At 36.8% G+C, this 26,113-nt stretch overlaps 1 protein-coding gene across 2 annotated transcripts in view; it reads right to left on the bottom strand.

Annotated features, from left to right (window-relative positions):
• The window catches only part of P4HA1 (prolyl 4-hydroxylase subunit alpha 1), a 110,570-nt gene that overhangs the window by 70,877 nt on the left and 13,580 nt on the right, over window positions 1-26,113 (bottom strand). For both annotated transcript variants that reach the window (XM_077124941.1, XM_077124942.1), the window contains exons 2-4: window positions 10,113-10,220; window positions 8,825-8,921; window positions 1,778-1,929 (exon numbers count right to left, since the gene is read on the bottom strand). In XM_077124941.1, the coding sequence (XP_076981056.1) occupies window positions 1,778-1,929; window positions 8,825-8,921; window positions 10,113-10,200 (337 nt within the window). In that variant the 5' untranslated portion in view covers window positions 10,201-10,220. The remainder of the gene's footprint in view (window positions 1-1,777; window positions 1,930-8,824; window positions 8,922-10,112; window positions 10,221-26,113) is intronic.

Genomic DNA, 26,113 nt, shown 5'->3' with positions numbered 1-26,113 from the left:
ACTAAGCGTCAGATAGGAACAAATTTATCAATGGGAAAGTGACATTAATTGGCAACAAATTAATCATTCAGATAAGAGACTGTAAGTAAAATCTATACCCTTAAATAAAGCTTGTTTTATTTTTCAAATTACCACACATTATGTAATAGTAAATGTATAAAGTCTGGTAGAATTCTTCAAAGAGAAGAAGAGATGTTAATTATAAATTTAAGATCATCAGCGAAGTCAGTTTATGAAAATAGGCTTAAATCTCTTTAAGTAAGAATATACCACTCAGTCAGGATTGTGTATTTCTAAAACCTAATCTTAATTTAAAGAGGGTTGATATAAAATATTTTTTAAAAATCCAATTGTTGATAACAAATTTTCAAGGAGAATGCATTCTAAATACTGCTTAAGGAACCAAAAAATAAAATCAAAAAGTATTTAAAATTTTAATAATATAGGTCTTTTCATTTGCAAATAAGAGTTAGGTATGGGAGTTTTCTCCCATTTCATTTACTTATAATCAACTTTGTGTATTCTGAACAGTAAAAGGTCAGGCATTTTTGTGTTAATGGAAATGTACAAATGAAAAATGAAAGGCTAGCTGAAAGAGGGCTAAAAGTTCAAATCAAGCATAATTTTTATTTTAAGACCAATTCCTAGTCACATCTCCACGTGGAATTGTACAGGCAAATTTCACAAAGTTTACAGACATCTGTAGTATGTTTTATGTTCACAAAACAAAACCCACAAAATTGCTTAAATCTTCTTTTTAAAAAAGATAAACTGTGTATATACATATACACATGCGTGCACACACACACACACATTATGGAATGACTACAACAGATTAAAATGCCAATATTTCAAGGTTCACATTATAAAAAAACTTAGGTCATACTGGTCATTACTTGAGAACAAAAAAATATATATATATATTTTTTCTTCTTATGAATATTCACATGGTGTTATATAAGAGAAGAAATAATCACAGGTAATTCCCTTTAAGAGTGATTTTTCATGGTGTTCCAACATGTGCATTAGAGTTTATTTCACTGCTCACAAACTCTTGCATGCAACCTTGGAGTATTTCATATACATAGCTAGCTGGCTTAACAATCTCTCTTTCCTTTTTGCTACCTTCTGTCATTTAATAAATACTTGCACCTCTACTATGTACAAAGTATAATTCCTTTACTTCCTTAAACTCTAGACTTAGCTTTCCTGTACCTATTACTAAAATATCTGAAACACCTCAAAACTCCAAATTAAATTTTACTGGTTCACTTAAAAAGACTTACTCATCATTACTCTTTGAAGCTTCAGTTTTAAATTTATTGCCTATATTAGATAAAAAAGCTTCAAAATATTAGGTGGAAGACAGGTAACACTTTTCCTTATAGAGCCACTCCCAGCACCTTAAAATTGGTTGGATAAAGATTTATGAATTAATTTTTAAAGTCTGAAGGATGACTAGAAAAGGATTACCCTCAGAAACAATGCTATATGCCAAATAATCTATTCACTGTTGTAGATTTCAAAGCAAAAAGCATCAATGATAGTCACCAATAGCAGAAATTATCTTTTCTTTAAATAATCAAAGAATTCAAAATACTTGACTAAATTAACTCTAGCCAAATCAAACACATCCAAACAATAAATCAGTTACAACACTGAACATCAATGTTCTGGAAACGGAATTTCTCATTATAATATCAATATAAGGTGTTATTCTACCTCTGGTAGTAATATCACCTTTTATTGTTTGGCTAATTAGTCTTCTCAAACTTACCATCTGACATATCCTTAAGGACCAGATTCTCCAACTCACTCCATTCAGTGTTCAGACGTTTCATTAACTTGAATGCATTTACTGGATGTCCAACAAATCCCTCTGGATCTTTTGTTGCTGTACTGGTTAGCCGATCTAACTTCTCAGCCCATCTATACAGGTAAGACATATAAATGGAGTATACATACTTAACAAAGAAAAACCTAATGAGTAAAGCATTGAAGGGGGGGGCATCATTAACATGACACATTAAGCATCCCTTGAAAAGATCTCCTAAAACATTCTGTGAATGAAAGGTCAAATCCCACTTGCTTAGAATTCTGAAAACAGGAGACAGTGGAGAAGGGCTCCACAAACGCTGAAATGAAGAAAAGGAAAAACATCAGGTAGGAAACCTCCATCTAAGACTGCCAGTCTTCTTTCCTCCTCCTAATCAAATCTGCATAGCTTGGGAGTTGCTCAGAGGGTGCAGCCTGGAAACTTTCACCTGCCCTGGGGTACACAGACTACAGAAGCACGCACAGCAGAGTTAGAACTCCATGCACATCCAGACACAGCACCCAGGTTCACAGAGAGCCAGGGCAGAACACAAGCCACTAAGGAGTGCTGCATACAAAAGCCTAAAGGGGAAAAAGGAAAAAAAAAGGAGAAAGAGAGGGACTGTGATAGAACTGTGGCTGGCAAGGGGTAAACTCACTTAATACAGTTTCTGTTGGTCAGACTACCTAATCACAAAAAAGACATTTCTGACTTCCGGAGAAGATGGCGGCTTAGTAAGACGTGCGGATCTTAGTTTCTCCTCCAGGACAGCTAGTAGGGGAGTAGAAACGATACAGAACAGCTCCCAAAGCCACGACAGAGATAAAAAAGACAGCGTACCCCATCCTGGAGCGGCTGGCTGGCTGAGAGAACCCACTCCGGTGAGATCGCCGAGGGGCGCGGGCTTCACCGGGCGGGGCAGCAAGCGGTCGGAGTCACTCCCTTCCCCCTTCCCAGGCCGGCTGGGAGAATTGGACAGGCGGTCCCCTCAAACTGCGGCGGCTGGCACCGACACCACGTGCGGCCCCGCGGACCAACTGAGAGAATTGGATTGGAAATCCCCAGGCCGCGGAGAACGGTGACGGGGGGGAGGGGCCCTTCCAAACCCGTGACTCCCCGGGAACCTGCACTCTCCCGGGCGGGCCGCTACGGCTGGTGCCCTCCCGCCATGCTTGGCGCCCCGGGCTGACTAGAAAATTCGGATGGGCGCTTTCCCGGGCTGCGGCAGCCAGCGACCCTCCCCGCGTTCGGACCCCGGGCTGGCTGGCACTCTTTCAAGCCGCTTCGGCTAGCGAACCTCCCGGACGGTGAGAGTTTTCCAAAGTTAAAGGACCCACAGCACCTTTTACTGGTGGGACCCGCAGACAAACGTGTGCCAAAAGCGCCACCGACTGGGCGGGATAAGAAAAACAGAACCCAGAGATTTCACAAAAATATTACAACCTTGGTGGGTCCGACACCCAGGGAAATCTGACTAAATGCCCAGACGCCAGCAGCAGAAGATAACTGTCCACGCTCAGAAGATTGAGAATATGGCCCAGTCAAAGGAACAAACCAATAGTTCAAATGAGATACAAGAGCTGAGACAACTAATGCTGAATATACGAACAGAAATGGAAAACCTCTTCAAAAATGAAATCGATAAATTGAGGGAGGACATGAAGAGGACATGGGCTGAACATAAAGAAGAAATAGAAAAACTGAAAAAACAAATCACAGAACTTATGGAAGTGAAGGATAAAGTAGAAAAGATGGAAAAAACAATGGATACCTACAATGATAGATTTAAAGAGACAGAAGATAGAATTAGTGATTTGGAGGATGGAACATCTGAATTCCAAAAAGAAACAGAAACTATTGGGAAAAGAATGGAAAAATTTGAACAGGGTATCAGGGAACTCAAGGACAATATGAACTGCACAAATATACGTGTTGTGGGTGTCCCAGAAGGAGAAGAGAAGGGAAAAGGAGGAGAAAAACTAATGGAAGAAATTATCACTGAAAATTTCCCAACTCTTATGAAAGACCTAAAATTACAGATCCAAGAAGTGCAGCGCACCCCAAAGAGATTAGACCCAAATAGGCGTTCTCCAAGACACTTACTAGTTAGAATGTCAAAGGTCAAAGAGAAAGAGAGGATCTTGAAAGCAGCAAGAGAAAAACAATCCATCAAATACAAGGGAAACCCAATAAGACTATGTGTAGATTTCTCAGCAGAAACCATGGAAGCTAGAAGACACTGGGATGATATATTTAAATTACTAAAAGAGAAAACCTGCCAACCAAGACTCCTATATCCAGCAAAATTATCCTTAAAAAATGAGGGAGAAATTAAAACATTCTCAGACAAAAAGTCACTGAGAGAATTTGTGACCAAGAGACCAGCTCTGCAAGAAACACTAAAGGGAGCACTAGAGTCAGATACAAAAAGACAGAAGAGAGAGGTATGGAGAAGAGTGTAGAAAGAAGGAAAATCAGATATGATATATATAATACAAAAGGCAAAATGGTAGAGGAAAATATTATCCAAACAGTAATAACACTAAATGTTAACGGACTGAATTCCCCAATCAAAAGACATAGATTGGCAGAATGGATTAAAAAACAGGATCCTTCTATATGCTGTCTACAGGAAACACATCTTAGACCCAAAGATAAACATAGGTTGAAAGTGAAAGGTTGGGAAAAGATATTTCAAGGAAATAACAACCAGAAAAGAGCAGGAGTGGCTACACTAATATCCAACAAATTAGACTTCAAATGTAAAGCAGTTAAAAGAGACAAAGAAGGACACTATATACTAATAAAAGGAACAATTAAACAAGAAGACATAACAATCATAAATATTTACGCACCGAACCAGAATGCCCCAAAATACGTGAGGAATACACTGCAAACACTGAAAAGGGAAATAGACACATATACCATAATAGTTGGAGACTTCAATAGTTGGAGACTCATCAATGGACAGAACATCTAGACAGAGGATCAATAAAGAAATAGAGAATCTGAATATTACTATAAATGAGCTAGACGTAACAGACATTTATAGGACATTACATCCCACAACAGCAGGATACACCTTTTTCTCAAGTGCTCATGGATCATTCTCAAAGATAGACCATATGCTGGGTCACAAAGCAAGACTTAACAAATTTAAAAAGATTGAAATCATACACAACACTTTCTCGGACAATAAAGGAATGAAGTTGGAAATCAAAAATAGGCGGAGTGCCAGAAAATTCACAAATACGTGGAGGCTCAACAACACACTCCTAAACAACGACTGGGTCAAAGAAGAAATTGCAAGAGAAATTAGCAAATACCTCGAGGCGAATGAAAATGAAAACACAACATATCAAAACTTATGGGACGCAGCAAAGGCAGTGCTAAGAGGGAAATTTATTGCCCTAAATGCCTATATCAGAAAAGAAGAAAAGGCAAAAATGCAGGAATTAACTGTCCACTTATAAGAACTGGAGAAGGAACAGCAAACTAATCCCAAAGCAAGCAAAAGGAAGGAAATAACAAAGATTAGAGCAGAAATAAATGAAATTGAAAACATGAAAACAATAGAGAAAATCAATAAGGCCAGAAGTTGGTTCTATGAGAAAATCAATAAGATTGATGGGCCCTTAGCAAGATTGACAAAAAGAAGAAGAGAGAGGATGCAAATAAATAAGATCAGAAATGGAAGAGGAGACATAACTACTGACCTCACAGAAATAAAGGAGTTAATAACAGGATACTGTGAACAACTTTACACTAATAAATACAACAATTTAGATGAAATGGACGGGTTCCTGGAAAGACATGAACAACCAACTTTGACTCAAGAAGACATAGATGACCTCAACAAACCAATCACAAGTAAAGAAATTGAATTAGTCATTCAAAAGCTTCCTAAAAAGAAAAGTCCAGGACCAGACGGCTTCACATGTGAATTCTATCAAACATTCCAGAAAGAATTAGTACCAACTCTCCTCAAACTCTTCAAAAAAATCGAAGCGGAGGGAAAACTACCTAATTCATTCTATGAAGCCAACATCACCCTCATACCAAAACCAGGCAAAGATATTACAAAAAAAGAAAACTACAGACCAATCTCTCTAATGAATATAGATGCAAAAATCCTCAACAAAATTCTAGCAAATCGTATCCAACAACACACTAAAAGAATTATACGTCATGACCAAGCAGGATTCATCCCAGGTATGCAAGGATGGTTCAACATAAGAAAATCAATTAATGTAATACACCATATCAACAAATCAAAGCAGAAAAATCACATGATCATCTCAATTGATGCAGAGAAGGCATCTGACAAGATTCAACATCCTTTCCTGTTGAAAACACCTCAAAGGATAGGAACAGAAGGGAACTTCCTTAAAATGATAGAGGGAAGATATGAAAAACCCACAGCTAATATCATCCTTAATGGGGAAAAATTGAAAACTTTCCCCCTAAGATCAGGAACAAGACAAGGATGTCCACTATCACCACTATTATTCAACATCGTGTTGGAGGTTCTAGCCAGAGCAATTAGACAAGAAAAAGAAATACAAGGCATCAAAATTGGAAAGGAAGAAGTAAAACTATCACCATTTGCAGATGATATGATACTATACGTCGAAAACCCGGAAAAATCCACAACAAAACTACTAGAGCTAATAAATGAGTACAGCAAAGTAGCAGGTTACAAGATCAACATTCAAAAATCTGTAGCATTTCTATACACTAGCAACGAACAAGCGGAGGGGGAAATCAAGAAACGAATCCCATTTACAATTGCAACTAAAAGAATAAAATACCTAGGAATAAACTTAACTAAAGAGACAAAAAACTTATATAAAGAAAACTACAAAAAACTGCTAAAAGAAATCACAGAAGACCTAAATAGATGGAAGGGCATACCGTGTTCATGGATTGGAAGACTAAATATAGTTAAGATGTCAATCCTACCTAAATTGATTTACAGATTCAATGCAATACCAATCAAAATCTCAACAACTTATTTTTCAGAAATAGAAAAACCAATAAGCAAATTTATCTCGAAGGGCAGCGTGTCCCGAATTGCTAAAAACATCTTGAGGAAAAACAACGAAGCTGGGGGTCTTGCACTGCCTGACTTTAAGGCATATTATGAAGCCACAGTGGTCAAAACAGCATGGTATTGGCATAAAGATAGATATATCGACCAATGGAATCGAATAGAGTGCTCAGATATAGACCCTCTCATCTATGGACATTTGATCTTTGATAAGGCAATCAAGCCAACTCACCTGGGACAGAACAGTCTCTTCAATAAATGGTGCCTAGAGAACTGGATATCCATATGCAAAAGAATGAAAGAAGACCCATCTCTCACACCCTATACAAAAGTTAACTCAAAATGGATCAAAGATCTAAACATTAGGTCTAAGACCATAAAACAGTTAGAGGAAAATGTAGGGAGATATCTTATGAATCTTACAATTGGAGGCAGTTTTATGGACCTTAAACCAAAAGCAAGAGCACTGAAGAAGGAAATAAATAAATGGGAACTTCTCAAAATTAAACACTTTTTTTTTTTTTTTTTTTTTTTAGAGAGAGGGAGGAAGGGAAGGAAAGACAGAGAAGGAAGGAAGGATGGAAGGAAGAAAGGGAAACATCTTTAAACATTTTCTTGTTTTATTATATTTTGTTTGTTTGTTTGTTTTTTTACATGGGCTGGGGCCGGGAATCGAACCGAGGTCCTCCGGCACGGCAGGCAAGCACTCTTGCCCGCTGAGCCACCGCGGCCCGCCCAAATTAAACACTTTTGTGCATCAAAGAACTTCATCAAGAAAGTAGAAAGACAGCCTACACAATGGGAAACAATATTTGGAAACGACATATCAGATAAAGGTCTAGTATCCAGAATTTATAAAGAGATTGTTCAACTCAACAACAAAAAGACAGCCAACCCAATTACAAAATGGGAAAAAGACTTGAACAGACACCTCTCAGAGGAGGAAATACAAATGGCCAAAAGGCACATGAAGAGATGCTCAATGTCCCTGGCCATTAGAGAAATGCAAATCAAAACCACAATGAGATATCATCTCACACCCACCAGAATGGCCATTATCAACAAAACAGAAAATGACAAGTGCTGGAGAGGATGCGGAGAAAGAGGCACACTTATCCACTGTTGGTGGGAATGTCAAATGGTGCAACCACTGTGGAAGGCAGTTTGGCGGTTCCTCAGAAAGCTGAATATAGAATTGCCATACGACCCAGCAATACCATTGCTAGGCATTTACTCAAAGGACTTAAGGGCAAAGACACAAACGGACATTTGCACACCAATGTTTATAGCAGTGTTATTTACAATTGCAAAGAGATGGAAACAGCCAAAATGTCCATCAACAGACGAGTGGCTAAACAAACTGTGGTATATACATACAATGGAATTTTATGCAGCTTTAAGACAGGATAAAATTATGAAGCATGTAATAACATGGATAATACTGTATGGTCCCAATGATGTGAATCGACATTCAAGAATAAACCTGGAATATGTCATTGGTAACAGAGTTCAGCAGGAGTTAGAAACAGGGGAAGATAATGGGTAATTGGAGCTGATGGGATACAGACTGTGCAACAGGACTAGATACAAAAACTCAAAAATGGACAGCACAATAATACCTAATTGTAAAGTAATCATGTTAAAACACTGAATGAAGCTGCATCCGAGCTATAGGTTTTTGTTTTGTTTTGTTTTTACTAGTATTACTTTTATTTTTTTCTGTATATTAACATTCTATATCTTTTTCGGTTGTGTTGCTAGTTCTTCTAAACCGATGCAAATGTACTAAGAAACGATGATCATGCATCTATGTGATGATGTTAAGAATTACTGATTGCATATGTGGAATGGTATGATTTCTAAATGTTGGGTTAATTCCTTTTTTCCGTTAATTAATAAAAAAAAAAAAAGAAAATATCTAGGTAGAGTCAGAATCATAAGTAAAACACTTTGCTTACTTTTTTATTTGTTCTAACTTGTCCTCTTCTGCTTTAATATAGTCTTTCAAAGAAGTCACCAGATCTTTCTCAATGTGGATCAAATCAGTCATCTGACCTAGGAGGAGGAGAGGAGAAAGGTATCAAATATTCATAAATATTCACAATTATTTTAGAATAATTTAACAGTCATCGAGAATGCTTCACTCCATGAAAGGATTTAAATGGCATAAATCAGATATGTTGCAGAGGAGCATCTTTTTTTCACTTTTCTTTTCTTTTTTTTATCAGATAAATAAAAATTGAGCCAGAAAATGTTCTAATTATGTGTTCCACTTCTAATCTTCAACCTACTTAATTTTGCAAGCTTGGTCTTTTTATCTGCAAATTTATTTTTAAATTACAAAAATAACACTACTTTCCGAAGATCAGTGTTTCTTCCTCCACCCACTTTTGTAACTACTTAAGAATTTAATTTTTGTTCAGTAAGCAAAAATTACACAAACAAAAAAAGGTACTTCACTACTGAAATTTAAATAATCAATGTTTCATTCTTTAGAAAGGGATAGGGGGACACATTTTACATCCTGAAAGCAGGTGTCATAAATACATAGTACTTGTATATTATATACAATTATACTGTGACAATATGCAATTGCGCAAGTATAAAACTGGCCAAAAGGATGAAAGAAAGCATCACATTTAAGACAGATGAAGTATGCACATGGGAATAAATAAAAGGATATACATCAAACTATAAGGAATATTTGCAGGAAGAGGGCTTGGGGAGGTCTAACATTCTGTATAGTTCTGATTTTTCCCCCTTGGAGCAAAACGCTCTTTTTGTAATACTTGTAAATTTTTTTTTTAATTATGAGATAGATCAATAATAACATCTGTTCAAAGTAGATTCTTCAATGCAAAAAGTAGGTTATATAATGTGTAATATATTATTCGTGCATCTGTGCACTTAAAAAACTAAATATATGAATTAAATTGTTCATGCATAATAATAGGTATTACTGCACCAACATAATGTGTGGACCCCTTATGGATAATATTGTTTGGCAGATTTGTCTATATTTTCATAAGTTTCTAATCTGAAAATATATCATTTTATAGTGAGAAAAAGATAATTTCAAAAATTGAAATAAAAAAGAGTGAGGAGCTTTTGGAGGGGACAAGAATTAACCAAGGCTTCAGTCTCTGGGGATATACTCCGTATTGGTTTTAGCTGATTTTTAAATAACTAAAACATGGAAAATTTTAAATGCAAAAACACCACCAACCAAAAAGCATTAACACTTACCAATTGAAGTAAAAAAGCCTGGATGGGCGAAAGAACAAGGAAGAAGAATCCCTACAGTTAAAGTATACCAGATCATCTTGGAAGACATAATTTTACAGGCTCACACACCTACAAGAAAAATAGAAATAAGGCCATTACTAAAAAAAAAAAGAAATGGTTGGAAAAGTTCCTACCAATTCTTCCTATGAACAAAAAAAGTCAGATCCCAAGCTTGCCTACAGAATTTTTAATTAATTTAATAATAGCTTCATTTTTTAAGCAAAATGTACATTTTGTCATCTGATCATTTATGCTTAAAAATTCAACTTGAGTTAACTGCTGCAATTAGAGTAATTGAATAGTGGTAGTGTTTTTTCAAGTAACCTGAAAAACAACTTTTCTCTGATTTAGAGTTCAACAGTGAATTTTCCATAAAAATATACCACTTAGGTAAAATAACTTGATTTAAATATTGCCAAAATACATTTTAAAGATGTTAGAATGTGTTTTAAAGGGAGAAAAAATGACTTCAGAGCTTTCAGACTAATCCTTAAAATTTCTAATCCAATTCTACACGGCTTCAAATTTTAAAATAAATTCCTTTCAAAACTGTAGATTTGGAGACTTCTTTTTGGGATGATGAAAACGTTCTAAAATTGACTGTGGTGACTGACAGGGGAACAACTCTGTGAATGTACTAAGATTTACTGACATTAAATGGGTGAACTGTATGATACGTGAATTATAGCCAATAAAGCTACTTTTTTTTTTAAGTTGTAAAGAATCCAAAAGAAATAAATATCCTTTTGCATTTAAACTAATTTCTTTCAAATGTCCCAGACTGGGTTTTTCTCTTATCTACTCTTATTCTGTTTCACATAAAATTTTTTAGCCTAGTACATAGCTGTGCCTTTTAAAAAAAAGGCAGCAAAGCCCTTCTGCCCTTTTCTCTGTTTGTCCCCAGTTGTCTATTTTAGTGTGGATACTTCATGGCAGATGTGGATATCAACTAACCAATAGAAAGGCTTTACATTGCTTTCCCAAATGCCCTACTAGTAATCTCCCCTTGCTCCTCCACCACAAACCTGGACTTTTGTTATTACCTTAAAGGAAAATAAGTTACCCTTACAGTACCATTTGCCCCAATAACAGGCTCCTATTGGTTACTCTGACCTGTTACTCTGTTCACCTTTGTGCAGGCACCTCTGACTTTTCCCATGTGGCTTCAACTACTCCGTGAAGGCCAAAAAATAATTCTACTTTTCCCTATATTTGACCCTCAATAAAAATAGATCAATACAACATAACATTGTTAAATCAAAGAAGGTCTAAATAGGTGCAAAGACATTCCATGCACATGGATAGGAAGGTTAAATGTAGTTAAGATGCCAATTCTATTCAATTATCTACAGATTCAATGCAGTACCAATTAAAATTCCATCAATCTACTTTGAAGATTTAGGAAAGCTAGTTACCTAATTCATCTGGAAGAGAAAGAGACCCCAAATAGCTAAAAGCAACTTAAAAAAAAAGGATGAAGTGGCAGGATTAACACTCCCCAGTTTTAAAACTTATTATAAAGCTACAGTGGTCAAAATTGCACGGTACTGGCACAAAGACAGAAGTATTAACCAATGGAATTGAATTGAGAGCACAGAGCTAGACCACCAAATCTATGGTAAACTGATCTTCAACAAGGCCCCCAAATCCACTGAACTGGGACAAAACAGTCTTTTTCAATAAATGGGCATGAGAGAACTGGATATCAATAGCCAGAAGAATGAAAGACAACTCATACCTAACACCCTACACAAAAATTATCTCAAATTGGATCAAACACCTAAACATAAGAACTAGTACCATAAAGCTCCTAGAAGAAAATCTAAGGAAACATCTTCAAGACCCTGTAATAGGAGGTACCATCCTAAACCTTACACCCAAAGCACAAGCAACAAAAGGAAAAATACAGAAATGAGAACACCTCAAAATCAAATGCTTTTGTGCCTCAAAACTCTCTGTCAAAAAGGTGAGGATGCAGCCAACTCAATGGAAGAAAATATTTGGATATCACATGTTGGACAAAGGTTTGATATCCTGTATACATAAAGAAATCATACAACTCAACAACAAAAGAACAAGCAACCCACTTATAAAGGGGGTTAAAGATATGAATAGACATTTTTCTTGAAGAGCAAATACAGATGGCTCAAAAAGACATGAAGAGACTTCCGGAGAAGATGGCGGCTTAGTAAGACGCGCGGGTCTTAGTTCCTCCTCCGGAAAAGCAACTAAAGAAACAGAAACAATACGAAACAGCTCCCGGAGTCACGACAGAGACCAAAAAGACAGCGTACCCCATTCTGGAACAGCTGAACGGGCAGGGAGAATCCGCTGCGGTGAGATACCCGAGGGGCGCGCGTTTTCCCGGCCGGGGCGGCTGGCGACTGGGGTCCCCTCCACGCACGTGGCTCCCCGGTCTGACTGGGAACGTTGGATAGCGGGGCCCTCCCGTCACGCTTGGCGTTTCGGGCCAGTTGGGCAATTAGGACCGGCACTCTCCCAAGCCGCGGCGGCCAGCGACCCCCGCCTCCACGCGCGGTTTCCCGGGCCGACTGCCGTGCAGACAGACGAGCGCCACAAGCGCCACCTACTGGGCAGGAAAAGAAAAACAGAGCCCAGAGATTTCACAGAAAAAGCTTTCAACCAGCTGGGTCACACACCCAGGGAAATCTGATCAAATGCCCAGACACCAGCAGAAAATAATGGATGACGCTCGGAAAATTGAAGGTATCGCCCAGTCAAAGGAACAAACCAATAGTTCAAATGAGATACAGGAGCTGAGACAACTAATGCTGAATATACGAACAGAAATGGAAAAATTCTTCAAAAACCAAATCAATAAATTGAGGGAGGACATGAAGAAGACATGGGCTGAACATAAAGAAGAATTAGAAAATCTGAAAAAACAAATCACAGAACTTATGGGAGTGAAGGACAAAGAAGAAAAAATGGAAAAAACAATGGATACCTACAATGGTAGATCTAAAGAGACAGAAGCTACAATTAGTGAACTGGAGGATGGAACATCTGAATTCCAAAAAGAAACAGAAACTATAGGGAAAAGAATGGAAAAACTTGAGCAGGGGATCAGGGAACTGAATGACAATATGAAGCGCACAAATATACGTGTTGTGGGTGTCCCAGAAGGAGAAGAGAAGGGAAAAGGAGGAGAAAAACTAATGGAAGAAATTATCACTGAAAATTTCCCAACTCTTATGAAAGACCTAAATTTGCAGATCCAAGAAGTGCAGCGCACCCCAAAGAGAATAGACCCAAATAGGCGTTCTCCAAGACACTTACTAGTTAGAATGTCAGAGGTCAAAGAGAAAGAGAGGATCTTGAAAGCAGCAAGAGAAAAACAATCTGTCACATACAAGGGAAACCCAATAAGACTATGTGTAGATTTCTCAGCAGAAACCATGAAAGCTAGAAGACAGTGGGATGATATATTTAAATTACTAAAAGAGAAAAACTGCCAAACAAGACTCCTATATCCAGCAAAATTGTCCTTCAAAAATGAAGGAGAAATTAAAACATTTATAGACAAAAAGTCACTGAGAGAATTTGTGACCAAGAGACCAGCTCTGCAAGAAATACTAAAGGGAGCACTAGAGTCAGATACGAAAAGACAGAAGAGAGAGGTATGGAGTAAAGCGTAGAAAGAAGGAAAATCAGATATGATATATATAATACAAAAGCCAAAATGGTAGAGGAAAATATTATACAAACAGTAATAATACTAAAAGTTAATGGACTGAATTTCCCAATCAAAAGACATAGAATGGCAGAATGGATTACGACCCAGCAATACCACTGCTAGGTATCTACTCAAAGGACTTAAGGGCAAAGACACAGACGGACATTTACACACCAGTGTTTATAGCAGCATTATCTACAATTGCAAAGAGATGGAAACAGCCAAAATGTTCATCAACAGACGAGTGGCTAAACAAACTGTGGCGTATACCTACGATGGAATATTATGCAGCTTTAAGACAGACTAAACTTATGAAGCATGTAATAACATGGATGGACCTAGAGAACATTATGCTGAGTGAGTCTAGCCCAAAACTAAAGGACAAATACTGTAAGGTCCCACTGATGTGAACCGACATTCGAGAATCAGCTTGGAATATATCATTGGTAACAGAGACCAGCAGGAGTTAGAAACAGGGTAAGATAATGGGTAACTGGAGCGGAAGGGATACAGACTGTGCAACAGGACTAGATACAAAAACTCAAAAATGGACAGCACAATAATACCTAAGTGTAATGTAACTAGGTTGGAACACTGAACGAAGCTGCACCTGAAATATGGTTTTTGTTTGTTTGTTCGTGTGTTTGTATCTTTTGTTTTTGTTTTTTTTCTTTTTCCTTTATATATATATATATATATATATATTATTAGTATTAGTATTATTATTTTAATTCTCTTCTCTATATTAACATTCTATATCTTTTTCTGCTGTTTTGCTAGTTCTTTTCCTAAATCGATGCAAATGTATTAAGAAATGATCATACATCTATGTGATGATACTAAGAATTACTGAGTGCATTTGTAGAATGGAATGATTTCTAAATGTTGTGTTAATTTCTTTTCTTTTTTTTGATTAATAAAAAAAATTAAAAAAAAAAAAAGACATGAAGAGATGATCATTCTCATTAGCTACAAGGGAAATGTAGATCAAGACTACAATGAAATACTACCTCCCACCAATAAGAATGGCTGCCATTAAACAACAAATGTTATAGAGGATATGGAGAAATTGGAACACTTATGCACTGCTGGTGGGAATGTATAATGGTACAGCTGCTATGGACGACAGTCTAGTGGTTCCTCACAAAACTAAGTATCGAGTTGTCCTGTGACCCGGCAAAACCACTATTCATTATATACCCAGAAGGGCTGAAAGCAGTGACAAAAACAGACATTTGCATACCAATGTTCATAGCGGCACTATTAAGTTCAACCTCATTAGCAAACTGTTCACTCATCTCAAGCTTCTGTGTGTGTCTAGGCCCCCTATATTCTGTATTATAAGCCTCTGATTTTACTTCTGTCTATTCCCTTGCTAATGAGGTTGAACTTAATTGTAAGGGAATAGACAGAAGTGAAGGTGGTTCACTAGTGGGTCTATAAGTAATACTACCATATTGAAGGTGAACATGATTGAAAGCAGTTGTATAGACGTATATATGTCCCACTGATTAAAACTACAAATATAAGTAAGTCCTTGCATGAACTACCACAAAGGTATGAATCTTGTATAAACAGAGTATAACTTCAGGGTATAGGGAGAAAAATGATATTGCATGCTCTGGACTATATCTAACAGGAAAACATCAACAGTACCACAGCAATACCAGTGGTACATAATGGGGGGAAGGACAAGAGTAAAGGGGGAGGTCTGGACTTTCAATTTGGTGAGGGTGTGTCTATTGGCTATCTTTCTCTTGGGAAAAATGAAATTACCTAAAATTGAAAGTGTTAATGGACTGCTGACTTTGGACATTATACATGAGGCCCAGTAGATAGAGGTAGCTGAAAGACGCACTGACTGAGAAGGAGATCGAAGAGCGATGGTGTATACATATGATCAAATATTGTGCCGCTACAAAAAAGAACAAACTTGGGAAGCATGCAATGATATTAAGGAACCCGTGAAACATTTGGTGAGGCAAAACAAGGCAGAAAGAAAAGAGCAAATATTAAGCATGCAATGATGTTAAGGAATCTTGGGACATTTAGTGAGGAAAAGAAACCAGAAACAAAAAAGCAAATAGTGTACAATCTCATTCAGAAAATACTTATTAGAAAAACCTGGAGCACAGAAGCTCTTATAGCAGTCACATTTAGTCTGCAGTGGTAGTTGTTACTCCTGGATTCTAAGGGGCTGTTTTATATTTGTATAACCTGGTATTTACAGATAAGAATGAAGTCAATTGGGTCAGGATTAAGGTAATTCAGAATATAGGGATAAGGAAGACATTGCCTGTATTTTAGAACTTTACCTACTTGTTGAGACCAAAGGTAGAAAGTTTTATTATGTCTAAAACCTAAGTTCTCTGTAGCACATAATCTAACTCAACCTATCTGGATAGATCATTAAAACAATTCAAATACAAGGAGGCCAGAACAAGAATGAGGGCCTTTAATCCTGTATAGCTTAATGTAATGCCTGGATATATCCCAGAGTATATTAAGAAAAATTATGGAAATATTAAACTTTACCAACAGGGAAACCCTGGATACTCTGCTAAACATTAGGGACTGCCAAATCAAAAGGCCAAGCCCTTGATCTTGAGGTTTGCTCTTGTGGAGCTCATGTGACATGGCAGAGAAGCTTAGCTTACCTATAGGTATGCCTAAGAGTCACCTCCAGAGGACGTCTTTTGTTGCTCAAATGTGGCCTTTCTCTCTTTAAGCTCAATTCTGCAAGTGAAACCATTGCCCTCCCCCACTATGTGGGACATAACAGGGATGAAAGTCTCCCTGGCAGTGTGGGAGATGACTACCAGGGATGAGCCTGGCACCATGGGATAAACAATGCCATCCTGACAAAAAGGGGGAAAAGAAATGGAACAAATAAGGTATCAGTGGCTGAGAGAGTTCAAATAAAGTCAAGAGGCTACACTGGAGGTCACTCTTACACATGCTTCAGTTAGACATCGCTTCTATCATAACTTGCCAAACCCCAAACAAAACCATTCCTGCCGATCCTAAAGAATACCTAGGGCATTATGTAAGATTCTACAAAAGTTCCATACACTGAGGTGACTCTTCAAAACCTACAACCACCAGATGGGTCCGTGGACCAGATTAAGTCCTGAAATGAAGAAGGGCCAGACCCTCCAGAACATCAACTAGTTTCATCTCCCTATCCCATATAGACAGCCCCTTCCAACATAAAAAAGTTAGAATGAGTACAGCTCAATTACCCCTAAAGAGTGGGAGAAAGATCAAAGGTGATGTGGAGCTATACAGAGTAGACAGGGTTTAACAAATGAGTATGAGCACTGAATCATTATACTGGTATTTCTTTTAGCCTCCAATACCTTACAGCTGCTAGAAATAAAAACCTAAAATTGTGGAATTGTAACCCATACCAAACTCAAATATATTCTATAACTAATTGCTATGATGTACACTGAATTTACTGCCTTTCTGTATATATGTTATTTAAAGAGGAGGAACATAACAGAGAAAATAGGATTTAACAAATGAGTATGACTGCTGAATCATTATATTGATATTTCTGTTGGTCTCCAGTATCTCTGAGCAGAGTTAGAAGAGAAAAAAAAATCATGGAACCATAACCCATACCAAACTTTAAAATCTGTTCTGTAACTGCTTGTTAAAATGTACTTGGAATTTATCACTTTTTTGTATATATGCTATATTTCACAATAAAAAAAAGTTATAAACAAAAAAAAGATCAATACAAAAATTCAAGCTTGCTGCAAACTTCCAGACACTTCTAGAATCACACTGTAGTGAAACACACTGCTATTTTGGCTGCGTTACACTGACTCTGGGAAGGATTCTAGAATGTCGCCGATGCAGAAACTTCCTCTTCTGCACTCCTGCCAAAACATAAGGCTTTTGCAAAATCCTGGGCTGTCTGAAGAGTCTAGAATTTTTTCACTGTTTAAACAGATTTCTGCCATATTTTCCTTCACAAATGTTATTCCTAGAAAATACAAACGCTTTCACAACTAACACAAAGCTAGTCACAAACATCTAAAGTTTTAACTTGGATGAGAAAGTTTAGATTTGTTAGATAAGAGATTATCATTTTTTCACTGCTAAAATATATTGTCATCAAATTTGTCATCTTTCATCATTCTTAAACCTCACCATGAATTAAGAACCCATTACCCTGCAGAAATACCTAAAAAGAAGGTATTTTTGGTCAAATGTGATAGCTTAAAGTTTATAATTATAGAACAGTTTATATAAAATTGAATCATTAATCAAATATACTTAAAACATTAAAACACATAAAATAGATTATATAGTTATAACAAACAAAATAAAGCAAACAGCAGCAAAAAAAAGTAATCAGATCTCTGAAATAATTATTTCTTAGCTTACAAGTAATAAAATAAATGACCTTTATAAGTCAGGTAGAATTTAAAGACACACAAAAAATAAAATTTATAAATGTCAAGAAACTATAAATGATGAGCCAGGAAACTAAGAAAAACAGAACTCATTCAAGGAGCTCATACAAATTAATTTAAAAAGATGCAAACAAATAAGTGGATAACAGCGGAAAGCCATAAAACAGGAACTATAAATAGTTAACTAAACCGAAGAAATACTTAACCTCCTTAGTAATCAATCACATAAAAGATTTCCTGGTGCCTGCCAATCTAAGTTAGTAAGTAAACAAACAAATAAATACAATTAAATAAAATAAGAGGGTGAGGTAAGATGGCAGCATAATCAGTAGTGGAATTTTATTTGCCCCCTAGGGCAGCTAATAAGTAGTAAGCTTCACCAAACAAGGAACACATGTTTGGTGAAGCTCAGTGACTGGACACATATCCTACACCAATCTGGAACATGGAATGGCTGAGATCCCATACAGAAATGTAAGCTTCCCAAGCTGCAGAAGCTGCAGCCCTCCCCCACAGCCATGGCCAGGCTGGTTTGCCAAGGGAATGAGAAGCCCGTTCTACAGCTGGGACCAGCCAGCCACCCTAACAGGAGCTTTAATAGTTGCCCCAATGGTCACTAAGAATAGTCACCCCATGGGCACCAAGAATAGCTACCACAGTGGGCACAGAAAAGAACGGTCCTGCTGGGTACCAAAAACAGGTCTTACCTGGCACCATCTTGCTCAGTGCCACCGCAGTCTGGAAAGGTAGGGCTGAAGGAAGAGGTGGCTCAAGACCACCATCTGTTGGTAAGCCTCAAGTACAAATGTGTACCCTCCATGAGATCTGGGCCTTGAGTTTACTGATAAACCAAGTGTAAAAGGGGACCTTCAAGGCAAACCCAAGCAAATACAAAATCTTAGACAAGTCAAAGAAATCAACTTGCAAAGTAATTTTATCAAGATAAACAAATGCCCTAAATACAACAGCAAATCACAAAGCATGTGAAGATTCGGACAGATATGGCCTAGCCAAATAACCAAATTAAAACACGAGAGGGGCCCAGAATTTGGGACAATAAATCAAGGACATTCATAGCAACCTAGAGGATATCAAGAAGACACTGGAGGAGCATAAAGAAGAATTTCAAAGAATAAAGAGAAAAATAGTGGATCTTACAGAGAAGAAAGATACTATAGACTGAATCAATATACTGGAGACACACAACAGCAGATTTGAAGAGGCTGAAGAAAGAATAAGCAAACTGGAAGAAAGAATGATTGAACTTGAATGCACAAAAGAACAAATGGCAAGAAAGATGGAGTATATGGAATAGGATTCCAGAGAGATGGTGGACAACATGAAGAGCACAAATATAAAAATCATCGGTGTCCCAAAATGAGAAGAGTAAGGGCTAGAAAGGTTAATTGAAGAGATAATCTTTTAAAAGACAAAAATATGCAAATCAAAATAGCCCAAAGAACCCCAAATAGAATAAATCCAAACAGAAATACCCCAAGACAAATACTAATCAGACTGCCAAATACGAAAGAGAAAAAGAAAGTCCTGAAAGCAACAACAGAAAAGTGATTTACCACATAGAAGGAAAACAACATAAGACTGAGTTCAGGCTACTCTACAAGCACCAAGGAGTTAAGAAGGCAAGGGTATGATATATCTAAGATCTTGGATGAGAAAGCCTTCTAACCAAGAATTCTTTATCAGGTATTATCCTTCAAAATTGGGGTAAGGGTGCTTCAGTGGTCCAGCAGTAGAATGCTTGCCTTGCATGCGGGAGACCCAGGTTCAGTTCCCGGACCATGTACCACCACCACCCCCCAAAAAAGGATCCAAGACACTTGGATGGTGGCTCAGTGGCAGAATTCTCACCTGCCATGCTGGAGACCCTGGTTCAATTCCCAGTGCCTGCCCATGCAAATAAAAAAAAATTTTGAGGGAGAGATTAAAATCTTCTCAGACAAAGCTTGAGAGAATTTGTCAACAAGAGACTTGCACTATAAGAAATTCTAAAAGGAGTTTTGCCAGTTGAAGAAGATAAAAAGTTTTAAAAAGACAGGAGACGGAGGTCTGGAGGAGGGCACAGAATTGAAGAGTATCAGTAAGGGTAACATACGTAAAGGATAAAAAGAGAGAGAGGGTAAAGAATACATAAATCTGACAAAAACTAAAAGGATACGATGGTAGATTCAAGAACTGCCTTTACAGTAATAACCTTGAACATTAATAGACTAAACTCACCAATTAAAAGATATAGATCGGCATACAGAATGGATTTAAAAATATGATCTATCTATATGCTGCTTAGACCCAAGGATACAAATAGGTTGAAAGTGAAAGGATGGAAACATCTTCTATACTAGCTGTAACCAAAAGAAAGTAGGAGTAGCTATACTAATAACAGATAAAGTAGACTTTAAATGTAAAGATGTCACAAGAGACAAGGAAGGACACTACATATGAATAAAAGGGACAATTCACCACGAAGAAATAACACTCACAAATGTTTATGCTCCCAATCAAGGAGCATGAACGTACATGAGGCAAACACTGGCAAAACTGAAGGGAGCAACAGATGTTTCAACAGTATTAGTGGGAGACTTCAAAATACCACTCTCCCATATATAGACAGAATAACCAGACAGAGGATCAACAAGGAAATAGAGAAGTTAATGTTTAAAAGAACTGGAGCTGACAAGACATATATAGATTGCTATACCTTAAAACACCAGGATGTACAGTCTTCCATAGTGCTCATGGAATGTTTTCCAGGATAGATCATATGCTGGGACACAAAATACGTCTTTATACATGGAATAAGGTTGAAATGATTCAAAGCACTTTCTCTGACCACAATGGAATAAAGAGGAAATAACAATCAAAGAACCAAAACTTTCACAAATACATTGAGATTAAACCACATACTCTTAAACATTCGGCGGGTCAAAGAAGAACTTGCTAGAGAAACAGGTAAATATCTGGAAAGGAATAAAAATGAGAATACAATGATATCAGAATTTATGAGATGTGGCAAAGGCAATGCTAAGAGGGAAATTTATTGCTCTAAATGCATATATTTAAAAAAAAGAAAGTGCAAATACGAAGGACTTAATCGCTCACTTGGATGAAATAGAGAAAGAACACAAACTAACCCCAAAGCAAACAGAAGAACGGAAATAAAGAGTAAAGAAGAAGCAAGCAAACTGGAAAATAGAAAAATAATAGATGGAATTAGTTAATATTTAACTGGGATGCTACAAAAGTTTCATGGACTAAGCTAACTTTTCTGAAACCTATAACCTCCAGAGGGTGCCAAGGCCAGGTAAGTCCTGAAAAACAGAGAGGCCAGATTCTCCAAGAATATTAACTAATTCCACCCCTTTTCAACATGAAGAACTTAGAATGCACATAGCCCAAAGAACCTATAGACTGCAAGTAGGATCAAAGGAAAAGGAGGAGTTAAAACACAGAAGATAGGATTTTAAAAATGAGTATGACCACTGTATCACTATAATGATATTTCTCTTAGCTTCCAGTGTTTCTAGAACAGCCAGAAGGAAAAACCTGAAAATGTGATATGGTAACCCTTACCAAACTTTGCAAGCTGTTCTGTAATAATGTGTTTTATATATATGTATATTTCACAATAAAAATATTTTTTAAAAAATCTTCTTACAAAGAAAAGCCCAGGGCCAGACAGCTTTACAGGGGAATTTTATCAAACTTTCCAAAAAGAACCAACACTATTCCTGCTAAAACTCTTCCAAAAAAAAACTGAGGAAAAAGTAATACTCCCTAACTCATTTTACGAGGCTAAAATCACTCTAATACCGAAACCAGATAAAGACACTATGAGAAAGGAAAACTACTGACCAATCTCCCTAATGAATGTAGATGCAAAAATTTCCATCAAAATACTAGCAAATAGAATCCAACATTAAAAGAATTATATATCATGACAAGCAGGGTTTATAACAGGAATACAAGGGTGGTTCAACAAAAATCAGTTAATGCAATATAGCATATCAACAATTCAAAAAGGAAAAAAATCATGTGATTTTGACACTGAAAAAGCATTCGACAAAATTCAGCATCCTTTTTTTGATAAAAACAATTCAAAAGATAGGAATCAAAAGAAACTTCTTCAATATCATAAAGGGCATATATTAAAATCCATAGTCAGCATCATACTCAACAGCGAGAGGTTGAAAGCAATCCCCCTAAGATCAGGAATAACACAAGGATGTCTATTGTCACTGCTAGTATTTAACACTGTACTAGAAGTTTTAGCCAGAGTGATCAGACAAGAGAAAGGAATAAAGGGCATCCAAATAGGAAAGGAAGTTATAATAAAGCTTTCTCTATCTGCAGATAACAAGATCATACACTTGGAAAATCCTGAGAAGCAGATAACAAGATCATACACTTGGAAAATCCTGAGAAATCTACAACAAAGATACTTGAACTAATATATCCAGCAAAGTGGTGGGATACAAGATTAATGTTCAGCAATCACTAACGTGTCTATATACAAGTAATGACCTGAGGAGACAATTAAGAAGAAAATTCCATATATAACAGCAACTAAAAGGAAAAAACTTAACCAGGGATATAAAGGACCTGTACACAGAAAACTACAAAACACATTGCTAAAACAAATCAAAGAAGATCTAGATAGATGGAAAGACGTTCTGTGCTCATGCAAAGGAAGGCTGAATGTCATCAGATGTCAGTTCTACCCAAACTGATCTACAGATTGAATGCAATAGCAATAAAATTTCCAACAATATACTTTGAAGTCTTGGAAAGGCTAGTTATAAAATTTATATGGAAGAGAAAGAGGCCTCAAATGCCAAAAACATCCTAAAAAATAAGAATGAAGTAGGGGAAGTTACGCTTCCTGATTTTAAAGCTCATTATAAAGCCACAGTGGTAAAAACAGCATGGTATTGGCACAAAGATAGGATTATTGATCAATTGAACAGAATCAAGAATGTGGAGATGGACCACCAAATCTATGGTCAACTGATCTTTGACAACATACCCAAATCCACAGAATTGGGACAGAATAATCTTTTCAATATCCAGCACAGGAGAGCTGGATATCAATAGCCAAAGGAATGAAAGAAGACCCTTATCTCACACCTTATACAAAAATTAATTTAAAATGAATCAAAGACCTAAATATAAAAGCCAGTACCATAAAACTCCTAGAAGAAAATACGGGGAAACATTTTCAAGACTTAGCAATAGGAGGTAGCTTCTTATACTTTACACCCAAAACACAAGTAACAAAAGAAAATTTGGGGGAGCGCCTCAAAATCAAAAATTTCTGTGCCTCAGAGGACTCTATCAAGAAGGTGAAGAGGCAACCAACTCGATGGGAGAAAATATTTGGAAATCACATATCAGATAAAGGTTTAATACCCTGTGTACATAAATTATACAACTCAACAACAAAAGAACAAACAACCCAATTATAAAATTGGCAAAGGATATGAACAGTCATTTCTCCTAAGAGCAAATACAAATGGCTAAAAAGCACATAAAGATGCTCATCTTCATTGGTATAAAGGAAATGCAAATCAAGGCTACAATGAGGTAACACCTCCACCTGTAAAAATGGCTGCTATTAAAACAAGCAAGGGAATGGTTAGCCAATGAGGTAAGGGAACAGATAGAAGTGAAAGGTCATGTATTAGTGGGGTAATAAGTAACACTGCATATTGAAGGTGACTATGATTGAAAGGGGTTGTATAGAGTCATCTATCCCACCAATTAACTCTACAATTATAAATAAGTTCTTCATGAGCTACTTCAAAGGTCTGATCTTGTACAAAGAATCAATAATAGAGGGGTATAGAGGGAAAGTTACTATTGCAGGCTATGGCCTATGGTTAACAGGAAGACATCCACACAGCAATATCAGGGGCTAAAAATTGGGGACGAGGGACAAGAGATGGGAATGTTTAGATTCGATATTTGGTGAAGCCACGTTTGCCAGTTCTTTATCTTTTTCGACCAATGAAAACTGTCTAGAATTGAGAGTGCTAATGACTGTATAACTATTGAGGACACTGTGAGAAATGGATTGTTTATTTTGGACATTATCCATGATGCCCAATAGATGGAGGGGGCCGAAGGGCATAATGACTGAGAAGCAGGATGACAAACTGTGATGTATACATATGATGGAATACTGTGTGACTACAAAAAGGAATGAAGTTGTGAGACACACAATGAAGTGAACGAACCTTGGAGACATTGTACTGTGCAAAATAAGCCAGGAAAAAAAGAACAAATATATATGACCTTCTTAAGAAAATACTTATAAGAAAACCAGAGCCTAGACTGTAAATTTTTATAGCCGTCACACTTCGTCTGAAGTTGTATTTCAAGATTCTTAGACACTGTGCTATATGTGTATAAGATGGTATTTCCCTAGAACCTTGGTTACCTGTGACACCTAATTCTCAGCGCTGGATTTTACAGCTCTGAAAGTCAGCATCGCTTCGTACAATAATTGTTGAAGTAATCATAAAAGAGGTCAGCCTTCTATTAAAGATAAAAATGAAGGTGATATGGTCAGGACTAAGGTCAATCAGAATACAGGACAAAGGATGATACTGAATGTATTCTAGAGCTTCTTCACCTACTGTATGAAACTAAAAGTAGAGAGGTTTATTGCATCTAGAACTTAATTTAATGTCAAACAGCATCTAAAAAATTAAAATAGGCAAAAAAAATTTTTCCCATCAAATAAACAATTAGACAAATTAAAAATTAAAAGTACGTGAGTTGTCTTCATATCGAGAAACAACATGATCATATCCCTTTAACTTAAGTTAAAATAAAACACAATTTAAAAATTAACATCACAAAATGATCTCAACATACAAGAAAAATGCAGAGAAATTCACTAAAATGTAATTCTCTCTGGATATCAGAACATTAGGTGTTTTTTTCTATTTCTCGGGATTTTCCAGATGTTCAAGAACATATTTTTATAGTGTCAAAAATTAACTTTAAAAAAAAACAATAAATCTAAAATGTCAAATCCCACATTATGGTACTCTAAGTCTTTTTTTTTTGGTATGCTGTATCACAGGGTCACATTTCATTCTTTCTTCATGTGAGTATCCTGTTATTGCAGCACCAATATTTCTGTTGTTTACTTGCTTTTCCTTTGTTTTGCTTGTTTGTTTGTTTTGAGGATGTATATGGGCCGGGAATCGAACCCAGGTCTCCAACTTGGCAGGCAAGAATTCTATCACTGAACTATTATATCCTAAGTCTTTTAAGAAGTGGTTAACAATCCTCTACAAAAAGGTAGCTAAAAGATACTACACACTTTCAAGCATTTTCATTTCTAACTCCACTAGCCTCCAGATTTACCTTCTCTCTGCTTCAAGATAGCTGAGGCTGATTTGAAAGCAACCCACATACCTAGTAATTAATGATATCATAGAAGGAGCACACTTTCCAACTCTCCTTTCTCCAAAGATAGTCATGACACAGGACTGCCTAGGTCAGTCATTAACTATCATCGCTACACATATAAAAGTTGAGGAATGGGCTTGTAAACTGGTAGAAAGCAGATCTTTCTGGAATTGCTCAACTAAGAGGATGTGAAACTGGAGTTGCCCATGACTACCTTTTCCACTTGTCCAAGATACTCAGTACCCAATCCTCTAAAAGAACAAAGTCATGCAGAGATAAGCAGATCCAAGCCCCAGGGTTCTAATTCCTGAAACTACAGCTTTGAATCTGTGAACTACTCCAGTAATCTCCCAACCCAGTTAAAGGAGGGTCTAAATTCCTTTCATAAACCAGTTCAAGTT

Source organism: Tamandua tetradactyla, chromosome 13 (assembly GCF_023851605.1).
Source record: "Tamandua tetradactyla isolate mTamTet1 chromosome 13, mTamTet1.pri, whole genome shotgun sequence".
NCBI classification, from domain to species: Eukaryota; Metazoa; Chordata; class Mammalia; order Pilosa; family Myrmecophagidae; genus Tamandua; species Tamandua tetradactyla.
Note: the sequence above shows the minus strand (reverse complement) of the source record. Positions and strands in the feature narration are given on the sequence as shown.